General features: G+C 31.0%; 1 protein-coding gene and 1 long non-coding RNA gene across 2 annotated transcripts; one reads left to right on the top strand and one right to left on the bottom strand.

The window, feature by feature from the left end:
• The first annotated feature begins 159 nt into the window (after nt 1-159).
• LOC142618227 (uncharacterized) lies at nt 160-1,063 on the top strand. The gene is made up of 2 exons (XR_012841220.1): nt 160-454; nt 563-1,063. It is a non-coding gene; the product is annotated as an uncharacterized LOC142618227 (long non-coding RNA).
• A 4,280-nt stretch (nt 1,064-5,343) lies between these two features.
• Nucleotides 5,344-6,094, bottom strand: LOC142618485 (protein RESPONSE TO LOW SULFUR 3-like). Its single transcript, XM_075791426.1, has one exon. It carries the CDS (start codon nt 6,040-6,042, stop codon nt 5,698-5,700), a length of 345 nt encoding a protein of 114 aa, XP_075647541.1. The 5' UTR covers nt 6,043-6,094; the 3' UTR covers nt 5,344-5,697.
• Between the last annotated feature and the right edge of the window lie 6,193 nt (nt 6,095-12,287).

Here is a 12,287-nt window from a genome sequence, read left to right as displayed (position 1 = left end):
CTCCCTCAATCACAATATTTGGTGGGGTTTTAGTGATGAGAAAAAACTTAGGCTCTATCTTAAGAGCTGGGATTCTATATGCACTCCAAAAGTATTAGGGGGTCTCAGCACAAAGAAAACAAAGGATATGAATCAAGCTCTCGTAGCTAAATTAACTTGGGAGGTGGCTAGTAATGCAGGGAAGCCATGGGTAAAGATGTTTCAGAAGAAATATGTGAGGGGTAAGAAAATGCCTAAATCCATCTCTTGGTCATCTTAAAGTATCTTTGGTTGCAGAGATGTGGTAAAAATGGGGTTGTGTCATAAAATTGGGAATTGGTGGAACACTTGGATATTGGATGATCCTTGGGTCCCTAAAGAGCTTGATTTCACTCCCAAAGTAAAGAGTGGAGTTGTTCTAAGTGAGCATTTGGTGGCAATCTCATAGACCAAGACACTTGCCAATGGGATTGAGGTAAGTTAGCTCAACTTTTTATCCCAGAATCGGTTAATAGAATTCTTGGAATTTATCTATCACACCAAGTCTCCCAAGATTAAGTATTCTGGTCTCTTTCTTCATCAGGGAACTTTTCAGTCAAATCTGCCTACAATTCACTAAGGTCAGCAGCACAAGCCCCCCACCAACACCTAAACAACAATGATTGGAGAGAACTATGGAAGCTCAAAGCAAATGCAAGAGTCAAACACTTGTTGTGGAAACTAGCATGGGGAATTCTTCCAACTTGTGTAGTGATAAACAATAGGTTCCCCATTCTTTCCACTAATTGTATTTTGTGCAAAAATGCCCTAGAAACTCTTGAACACGTTTTCCTTCAATGTGATTGGACATCTCAAATTTGGCTCCTTGCTCCTTGGCCTCTTAATCTTCAAAATATGGGTAACATCTCTATATATGACTAGATAAAGATAATTATAAATCCTAAAGCCCTCCTCGGTCTAGATGAGCTTGAAGCAAAGTGTTTCCAACTCTATGCTGTCATAGTATGTGACCAAATTTGGATGACTAGGAACAAAACCAGATTTGAAGGAAAGTGTTCCAATCCTTTGGAGCTTTCTAGACAAATATTGAGATGCTATGAAGAACAGAAGTAAGCTTGGAAAGACAAGCTACATAGTCCTATGAGAAAAGCAACCTAAAAGCCTCCCCCAAATGGGTGGGTTAAGCTGAATTTTGATGTTGCTGTAAGAGAAGAGAAAACTTCTCTAGCTATTGTGGGCAGAGATGATAAATGAGATTTGATTTTTGCTTGGGCTAAAAAAGTTGGACCGAGTACTCCTCTGGTGGGTGAAGCAAAGGCAACACTTTGTGCCATCAAGATAGCCATTGATAAAGGATTCTCAAAAATTATCGTGGAAAGGGATGCTTGTAATGTGATAGATTCGTTGAGAAATATAGGAATCAAGCCTCATTGGAGTATTGCAAAGGAGGTTGCGGATATTTTGGATCTTGTTAAGTGTTTTGATGGGTTTTCTTTTTCTTTTATGTACGAAGAGGGCAATGCTCCAGCCCATCTTTTAGCTCAATGAGTTGCTTTTGTAAATTGGGTAGGGCAAATTCCCATCTCTAGTTTCCCTCTCCTGGTTGTTCTGGCTATAGAGAGAGATGGTTCCAGGCCTTCCCTTCTTTTGTACTCTGATGACCATCAATAAAGTATTTATTCAGCAAAAAAAAAAAAAATACTTTCAATTAAAACAAACTAAGTAAAATCGGCTAAGAGATAGAGTTGATGTGTGGGGGAACATCCTCCATCCATACAAGAAGACTGTTAATATATCTAGCATGTCTAGTAAGATTATAAGCAACACAATTACCTTGTTTATGAATATGAGAAAAGTGATCGAAATTAAAAAAAGTCATACAAAGTTTAGCCTCTAAAATAAGATGATATTAAGTATAACACAATTAATATTTCTCATCTAATATGTCCAGCATGTCTAGTAAGGTTATGGGCAACACAATTACCTTATTTACAAATATAAGGAAAGCGACAGAAATTAAAAGAAGTTGTACAAAGTTTAGCCTCTAAAATAAGGTGATATTAAGTTTAGCTCAATTGATATTTCTCATCTTAAATAATATGAAAACGATACTAAGTGAATTTTTAGATTTATAATATTTATCTAAATTATGAATTAATCTATTTAATTTTCAAAATATAGAGGATCTTGCTCCAATACATTTTGTTACCCATTGCCCAGGTTCAACCCGGTCCAACGTTGTCCGTTTGAGCTTTTATTTAGTTAGTTAGTTAATTGGAATGCCTTCATCTCAATGAAGACAACGATAACTTTATAAACATATAACAACATGAAAATATTAAAACAAAAAAAAAAACAACATGAAAATTAATAAGGATACATGTATTTTATTTATTAATCTTGATAATATCTTCCACAGTACCACTTATAAGTTTCTCTCTCGTGTGACTACTCAGTCTACTCTCCCAATTAATGGGGAAGAAAAAAAAAATCTCTTAATTCTAAATTTCTAGTATTTAACAATTAACACACCAAAAACAAAAAATCTTTGGAGATATATCAAATGCCAAATAAAATTTTCAATTGTTATAATGCTGTGCTAATAATAAGATGTTAGGATTATATGTGCTAAATATATTTGGTATTTTTTATTCAATTTTCTCTCTCCCATATCTCTCTCTCTCTCAAATGGGGTCACATGATAAAATATATTTTTTTTGTTAATTTTTTTAAATATAGATGAGGTTTTTTTTTAGATTATTTAAATGTGTTATAATCATAAAATAGAAGATGTGATGTAGGGTGTATTGTAAAATGATGTGTTAAAATTAATAAAAATAATCTTTTGATATGTTAAAATAGCATTTTTTTTTTTTTTTAATTTGATGCCAATGCCCTTGCCCATCTATCAACTTTTTTATCTTTTCAAATTTTTACTCTAAAAAAGACTATAAAAAAAAAGTGATTAATAATGCACCAATTTCTAGCTAATTTTACTCTACTTTCCTTCTTTCCAACAAATTGAATTTATAAGTAAGAAGTTTAGGAATTTATAAGTCCAAGCATTTCTAGCCACAAATTTGAAAACCCCCCTTTAAGAAAAGTGAGTACAAAATTAATTTTGATGCAAATATCTTGAAGGTGCTTTCATCACAACCCTTTCTTGTGACCACTCATATCATCTTATCTTATGCTTGGACAAATATATAGTTGTGCAAGGTGGTCCTTTATGGGTAGAAGCATAGACAACTTTACTTGCCATTTTTTGGAAGCAGCAAAGTTGGGGCTTGCTTTTGTAACATGTTAACTAGATTCTCCTCATTCAACAAATACTCTTAAAATCACCCTGATTTCTCATAAGTGTTCTTGTTCTCAGGCTTGTTCTTGCCTAGAATCTCATTCTTCTCAGGTCTGTCACCAATTCACAACAAATGGTACATGGAAAAGATTAAGCTCGATTTTATAGAATATGAGTGAAACATGGCTAATTAAGGCACGTAGATGCCTAGAACATGCCACCCATTACATTACAAGTTTGATGTGGCTATGCATTTCCCAAGTGATGCCAAAAAGGCATGCCATTTTTTTTTTAATAATGTGCATAGCTGATGAGTTGTTGCATACTTTTTACATTTGTCTTTGTTGAATGACGTTTTACCAATATAAATTAAGATGAATTTAATATTTCATTAAAATGATAATTATATATACAATTTTTTTTAAAGTAAATTGTGGACAAATATCATAAGAGCCACATCGTAATGAGTTTGTGTACAAATCATAAATTATTGATAGATGTTTTAATTAAAAAAAAATCTACTTATTACATTTACAACTCATAATTAAAAAAAAAAATTTGAATAATATTATTCATTAACACATACTTAAAAACATTCCTAAGTAAAGACCCTTTTACATATGTTGATGGTGTCATCTTGGGATTTCAATATGCTTGAAACCTTTTTGTATCAATCATTCCGGTCATCTTTTTTTTTTCCTTCTATTTCATTCTTTCCCTTTCATCTTAATTTCTTTGTCACATATATGCTCTAATTTTTTTTAATGGGAACATATATGCTCTAATTTGGTGATGAATTCAAGATCAATCTAATCTTGAGTTGATTCTATAAAAAAATAAATAAATAAATAAAAAAATTCTTGAGTTTGAGACCAATTCAAAATTTATATGTAGTGTAAATACCATAAAAAGCTTTCGACCAATGTTTATCCCATTCCATTTCTATTGAATCTATTCCACTTCATTTCAGTGGCGTGTGGTGCCCATTTTTGGTTGGGGTCTCTTCAATGTCGATGGTAAATTTACATATGTAGCTTAGATGTCACTGATTTGATGGATTCTTTTTCATTATTATTTCGTAAAAAAAGATTATTCGTCGGTGTGGGTGGAGTGTTTGTGACTTTTTGTTAAGAATTAATTGATTGCCATCAATGAAAAACTCTCTTACCATAATGTCAAAAGTATTAGGTCCAAGGCCTCAATAAAAAAAGATCCAAAGCCTCATTTCACAATACTGTTCCCATTCTTGATATGCCAATATGGGTTGCTTGCTACCTCTAAACACTTACGGTAAAGACTTAAAGCACTCCTCTGGGGTCTCTGTTTTCTATCATTTTTGTCATTTGTGGAAATCATTGCTGAAATTTTACGCTAAAATACTATGGCCACAAAAAGAGTATCATTTTTAGTCACAATTTGTCGCGACAAATTGTGAGCGATGAAGGTATAATTCCACCATTTTACTTTACCATGACGAGTTAGAACAAAAGTTGTTATTGCCCGTGTCTATATCAAAAACCAAACCTGGCCCATGCATGAACTAACGGTCGTTCATTCCACTACTCCATTACGACCTTACATCAAAATCATTTTACCTTTTTCTTCCAATAGACAATTAGACATCTCGTGCCTTCTTATTCTCTTTTGAGTATTGACCATTACTTGTAACCAATTTTCTTCTGTGTCCCCTTCTTTCTCTTCATATTTTATCTTTACTTTGCCTTTCCAAATCTTCTTTCTTCTACACCATCCATTCTTCCCATCTCACAAGTCACAATTTGAAGACTTTACGCTAATTACGTACCAATGACGTTCTAGCGAGATTATTATTATAATCAAAACTTATCTAATAATTCATTTTTAAACAATTGATGAATTAAAAAAAAGACAAAGAACATACAGGCCTTGAATTGAATGCTTTTGATCAAGATGATCTTGAGGCTCCAAGAGTTTAACTGATAATTATTATTGTTTTTTAATAAATATACATTCAACATTAAATTTCATTTTCTCCACTGTAATTACAATTTATTAAGAATAAAAAAGTGAAAGAAAGTCTAGAGGCAGAAGTAAAATGAGAAGCTTGACATTAAAAAACTAAAAGATTAACATAATCATGAACAAAAATGACAAAAAAATTTTACATTAAACTCCTAAAATCACAACTTTACATCATTAATTACCACCACACAAATCTCTCTCAATTCACACGCAAACACACACACACACATAAGAAGAGAGGATGCATGAGGTGTTAATGATATTTTTCACCCAATAAATCGATAATTACAACCAAGAAAGGGTGATTTGAATCTGGACGTTTCTACATAGGTTCCAATTAAATTACAAAACTCTTAATATCTCGAACCCATTTGTATCGAAACAATGCCAATTAAATTACAAGACTCTTCGAGCCAGTTTCAGTATTGAAACAAGGCAGGAGAGGATGAGGTGGAGGATTGAGGGAGGTGGGTCCTTGAGATTTGGTCCATGAGAGAAAGAACACGAGCGTTGTACTCACGAGCCTGGTGTACAGACTCAGCCTCGAGCTCACCAAGCTGCGAGCACAGCCTCTCCTCAGCCTCCTCAGCAATTCTGAGTCTCTCCCATGCTCTCTGTAGCTCCTTCCTCATCTCCTCCTCTCTCTCCTGACTCTTCCTAAGCTCTCTCTCCAACTCCACGTTCCTCTTCCTAAGCCTAATCTCCTCTTCTTCTCTGCTCTTCTTCGCTTCAACAACTAGAAAAGCTCCCATTGTTGGTGCCATTTTTTTTTTTTCTCTCTCTCTCTCTCTCTCTCTATATATATATATCTATGCTGTAAACAGGTGGCTATATTTAACTGGTGCTTAGCTCTCTCTTTGCCTTTGTTTCTCTGTTTGGCTTATAATTAGGCTTACCAAGATGTTGAATATATAGACTTACAGATGTGTAGAACATGGGTGTCTAGGTTCAATGTACCTTGTTCTTTTCTAGATTCATTTTTTTGCTTACGTGTTTGCTTTGCTATCCGAGGTTGAATATCGGCGGTTTGAGATGATAATTGTGTAAAAAAGTTTTGAAAATATAATAAGGAGTAAAAAAAAGTCAATATTTTATCGTAGTAATACTTTAAGATATTCGTTAACATTTGCCTTTAACTAAAATAAGAACTCATAAACTACCAATCGATCTCGTTTCATTCAAAATAAGCCGAAATCTACTCTAAGTTATTTACTAATATGAGAACCATATAATAAAGTCTAAATCTAGAACAAATTAACAATATTTGTTACCAACCATCAAACACAACATTTTTAAAAAAAAAAATTGTAGTATGATAAATTGTTACAGATTCACTACTATAAAACAAAACATCTTACTTGGCAAAAAATATATATCTTTGAAATTATTCTATTGATCAAATTTTTTTTGGTAATTTTGATTAGTGGATGATAACTACTAACATCATTTTTATTCTCATCAATCATAATTTATAAACACAATAAGTTATGAATAATTGTGTCTAGATACATAACGATGGCTTACCATCAATTTTTGCTTTAAAGTATTTAACTTATTTGTTTATGCATAGTTTTTTAAAGTCTAATTATTTCCAATTACAATCATATTTTAGTCAAATTTCATCATATAAGCATTGAAAATAAAATAAAAAACTGCATCCAAATGCACATTTACTCAATTTTTGGGTTGGTTCAGTTAACAAAAATGCAAAATGTGTAAATGGAAATTGAGAAGAAAAAAAAATATTGTACTATATGATATTTAAAGAAGCATGAACCTTTTATGGGTTGAAGTATGATACATTTATAATTTGGGTTTGGCTTATCTCTAGTGATTTCTTAATCAAATGTTTTCTTTTGTTTTAGATATAGGGAAATTACTGTATACTCCTGTAGTACCATAAATGCGTACTCCCTCCTCTCACATGAATGGTGAGTCCCACTAATTAAATTCATGGTAGGACCCACCAATTATGTAAGAGGGGAAAGTATGCATTTATGGTACTCCGGGAGTACCTAATAATTTTCCTTAAATATATAATAACAAATGGTAGTAGATTTTAATCTTTACATTTTATTTATGGTACGTTACGTATGTTGTAATAACTTCTATAATGGAATAGTTATTCATGTGTAAAAATAATTCGGTCTCTCATCAAAAAAAAAAAACAATTCAGTCATTTGATTGCATATTTATTACATGGATTAACTATTACATTGGAATAACTATTCTTTAAATTGAAGGATAGTTATTCCTCTTTAAAATGGATGTAATAGTTATTCCTTAGTGCATATAATAGTTTTAAAATTAATATGTTTCCAACAATATAAAGTTTTCTTATACATCATCTTTTACAAGTTTTTTGTATTTAACAACCAAATTTAACAACCAAGTTTTTTGTCTTCCATTCCCACGAATAAATATTGCTATTCCTAATGCAATCTACATTTAGTCTACCAAACTTAGTCTTAGTTAGTAGATAATAAGACAATTTTTCATTAAAAAAATATTGAAAGTAAGTTAAAAGGTAAGTTAAACCCTTATAACTTCATAAGGCAAAAACATATTACCCTATTTTACGTAAATTAATTAATTGGATTTTAATTGGTTAAATAGAGAAGCAAATAATGCAGCTCATGTTCTAACGTGGTGGTCCTCAGATAGCTCTTTCCTAATTTGTTTGTTTGTTTGTTTTTTCCTCTTTGGAATGACTTGATCCACACATTTGTAAGTGTACTTTATGTGGAAGCTCGGTCTCTGATCCCTAGCCCTTTGGATCCTTCCTTGCTAGTTGATTTTGGCAATAAAACTTTTCTAGTTCATTAAAAAAAAAAAAACCCATAAAACATTAAAATATTTACTTGTTTGACATATCAATTTATCATATTTACTGAAGGATCAGTTGTTGGCTTGTTACAGGGTGGATGCTTATCTTGAAAAACTCAACTTTGTTGCACACACTACACAATCAAAGACAGGACAAAAGAGCTACGAGGTGACATCGGTGTGGCTCGGCGCAAAGATCCTCCAAGGATTAAGTCAAAAAGATTTGTCTTATCTTTTAGCGAAGAGGGAATATATGGGTTCTTGCTTATACCTTGTGCGGTTCGCTAAATCCTCAATTTATTAGGCTTTTGAGGCATTGATCTTGTTGATAATTTGCTATTAATTATAATTAATCACCTTAACCATTTGGAGATTAGTTATTTACGTTTGTATTTCTCTGTTCGAATATTGAACATGGTGTTGGTGGCTTATATAACTATATTAGCACATTAAAAATGTGCGTTTGTATAAGCTGTTATAAGATAGCATTTTGAGGTTAAAATAAGCGTTTAATAAAAAAGTTATGAGGAGTTTTTATTGTGAAACGGTGTTTTAGGTTTAAAAAAAAGTGTTTTTCAAATTGCTTAATCAAATAGACTCTAAATCGTCTTGTGGTATGGAAGATTTTCTATTAGGTAGACGATCTCATGCACCATCATTAGCCCCAAATTACTAATGACCTTTCAGTCTAATAGCACCAGCACCTTTGCAGTGGGTCAATGCTTATGATTTAATCCCTCCATAAATTTATCTAGCCAAAGAGATAAAAAGTGATATTAATCTTTTAACTCAATCAAACTAAATTGTTTGAATTCAATTTTGTTTGATTTAAAACACAACCAATTTTTTTTTTTAAATCAAATTAATCAGTTTGATTCAACTATACCATAACCAAGTTGCTCTCCCACTTGCTATCTATTTCTTCAATTTACTAGGTTTTATTTTTATTTTGATTGGTTATTTCAAAATATCTTCTAATAATTTATCTTGCGCCACTAACCTGAGAAGCACTATCTACCCCAATCAATGAATAAAAAAAATCTATATAATAATAAAAAATTGAATAAACAAATTTATTAGTGCTTTAGTACGTCAACAACAATTGGGAACATGATTATTATCAATATCATAATCATTGTTATTATTGGTTAAATAACTTAAGCATGAAAATGAAACACGTATGAATCCACAGTCCACACACATGATCCTTATTGGTTAATCTGATAAGTGTGAATGTTAATGAAAGATTTCTTGTAAATTACCATTTGATAAACTTGCTTAAATTTAAATTCAATTAGTTGAGATTGTGGAGTTTACAAAGTCAAATAGTTCTGTTTGAATTATTTACCGTTTATACTTTAAATTATAGACTCGTGCTCGACATTTTCATCAACTGTGCTTCAACTTTTTTGATGGTTCAGCTCCTTTTAACATAGTCATTTGCTTTTATATTCAAAATTCAAGATAGCACTTCTCTTTTTTATATGAAGGGTTTAGGATTTTTTTTTTTTAATAAATTTTTTGCCTTTCACTACATTGGGTTCTTTGTCATTAAAGTTTATATCATGAGTATGGTGTCAAAAGCTTCATTTACAACACAACATCTTGATCTTATAGCATATACTTTTTTCTTTTCTTTTTTGAGAAAGAGCATAAACTAATTGAAGGACCCTTTGTATAAATAAATAGTACTAAATAACCTCAAGTTATCTAAGACAAACAACTATTCCAATTAGCAAGATAGCTTACTTAAAGAAAGATACTGGAAAAAATAGAGGGAGAGGAAAAGAAAAAAAAAAACATTTGATGCAATTAAACTATTGGATTTTATTTTTATTTTTATGGAAAGCATCAAATTTTATTCATAATAAAAAGCAATAGATACATCATGAAAAGGAACTTATTGTATAAAATAAGGATTTTCTTCAATCCAAATAGAAAAATCAACAATACTTAAAGCAATTTTAGCTACAAATGGACGGAACGATTATTTTGTCTATATACATAAAAAATTTCAACCCGACGAAATTCATGCTTAGAGGATGTCATCCCATAAACTATTGGCTTTTTAGTAATAAAAGCTAATTAAGCTTGAGACAAAATCAATATCTACATCAAGATTTTTGTCACTTTGTGACACAAAATTAGACAACCTTCATTAACTAAACCAATCAATTAACATTTTAAGGTCTTTGACACAGTGATGAGTGATTCAATTGCTTGCTCTAGCTTTGGATGTTATGAGCAACTTCGTTTCCATGCTGTAGAATGTAGATTTGGGTGTCGTAAGAAACTTTGTTACTTCTCTGGCTTCCTGGCGAAAAATGAGCCACAAATCAAGTCAATTAATCAACATCTCCACGTTTATTGGCAATCGAATATGAATATAAAAATGGGTAAAAAAAAAAAAACTATATATTGCTGATCCAATTCGTGCGGCCTTGTTGGACTTGAAAGAAATCAGATTCTTGTTGGTTGTGGAAATGTGGTGACTGATGAGTACTAAATACAATTGTTAAATTCAAGGGCAAGGACCCTTAATTAAAAAATGGGTACCGGGTCCTTCTTTAAAGTTCTCTTTGTGGTTTTTTTTTTTTTTTTTTTTGGGGTGAGGGGAGGTGTGACTTGTGAGGGAGTAAAGATATATGAATTTATGAAAGTGTTAACTAATTATTTTATGTGAATTATAGTTAGCTTAATTAATAAAAAAATTGTCATTGAATAAGAGATCTATGGTTCAAATCACACTTCTTATTAATAAGGAAAAAAAAGAAGCTAAAATTCATTTTATTTTCGTTTAATTAAGTCATCTAAGTTTCAAATTTATCCATTCTCAAAAAAAAAAGTTTCAAATTTATCCATTCTCAAAAAAAAGTTTCAAATTTATAAAATACCAGTCTTTTGTCAAATTCCTTTTTTTTTTTTCAAAATGTTATCAATTAACTAATGAAAAAAAATTATCACATAGAAAATCTATAAACTATATTTATTAATTTTATAAATTCTTTTACGTGGAAATACTAAATTGAATAAATTTGAAATTTAGAGAACTCAATTGAACAGAAGTAAAATTAAATTATTTAAATGAATTTTAGCCAAACTTAAAGCATATAATTTGTATTTTAACAACCAAATAAAAAAAATTATATTCACAACAAATTGTTTCTAAGTATATATGTGTGTGAAGTTCACTATTAAAGATTTAAACTCTGGCTCTTACCTCCTACATCCCACAAACACTTATACTTGTAAAGTGACCATCACACCAAGGGTATGCAGTTATATAGTAAACGGTAAGTTATTATTAGTTGTTACTTAGTAAAAAAAAAAAATTTAATAATAAATTCAAATTAAAACTAATAATAATTTACTACTTATCATTTATTATTAAAATATTACTCCAAACTATTTATTTCTCATTTTATAATGGCCTTATTAGGCTCTTCGCCTTCGGAAAGGTCAAAGGAGTAAAAGAAATTTATTATTAAGCCGACAAAATTTGGATCAATTAAATCTGTGTTTAGAATAAATAAAGTAAAGATTTCATTTTCAAGTCAATATCCAAGCCTTTTTTTTTTTTGCCACCCAAACCCCACCATTAGAATATTACAAGAATATTCCAATATAGCCATTGGGGCTTTTGAATACACTTTATGATGATTCCAAAGTCACATTATCGTAAATTATGAATAAGGGCCGTCCTCCCCCATCAAGAAGGCCCAACGTCTAATGTCATGTACTCATGTCTTTGTCCACATATCGTATAAAAAAAAAAATTTCTTTCTTTTCATGGGAGGTGGCAAGTGGCAGCGTCTTCAACTTTATATTGACAGTATTTAGGGGCGGGATAGTGACATTATTCTAGTAGTGTTGTCTAATTGTTATGAAAATATGTGTGGATGAAAATTTTTTGTAAAAATACATGTTATATTGTTTAAATAATGAAAACTATTGATTCCAGTTTATGTAATTAGTAAAGTCTTTTATCGTCGAATAAGAAATCTAAGATTCAATCCTGCCTACACCAAAAACCAATTAGTATCTTAGTCGGATGATAAAAAGTTTTATCAAAATTGAACGCCATAGGTTAAAACTCTCTTCAAAAATATATGTTTGAGATCTAAGTTCAGTTCAATATATTGTATATGGAAATAAGAAGGCGAGTTTATGTTTTAATGCTGTC

The sequence above is a fragment of the Castanea sativa genome, chromosome 12 (genome assembly GCF_040712315.1).
Source record: "Castanea sativa cultivar Marrone di Chiusa Pesio chromosome 12, ASM4071231v1".
Taxonomy (NCBI): domain Eukaryota; kingdom Viridiplantae; phylum Streptophyta; class Magnoliopsida; order Fagales; family Fagaceae; genus Castanea; species Castanea sativa.
This window is presented reverse-complemented; position numbering and strand designations above follow the sequence as displayed.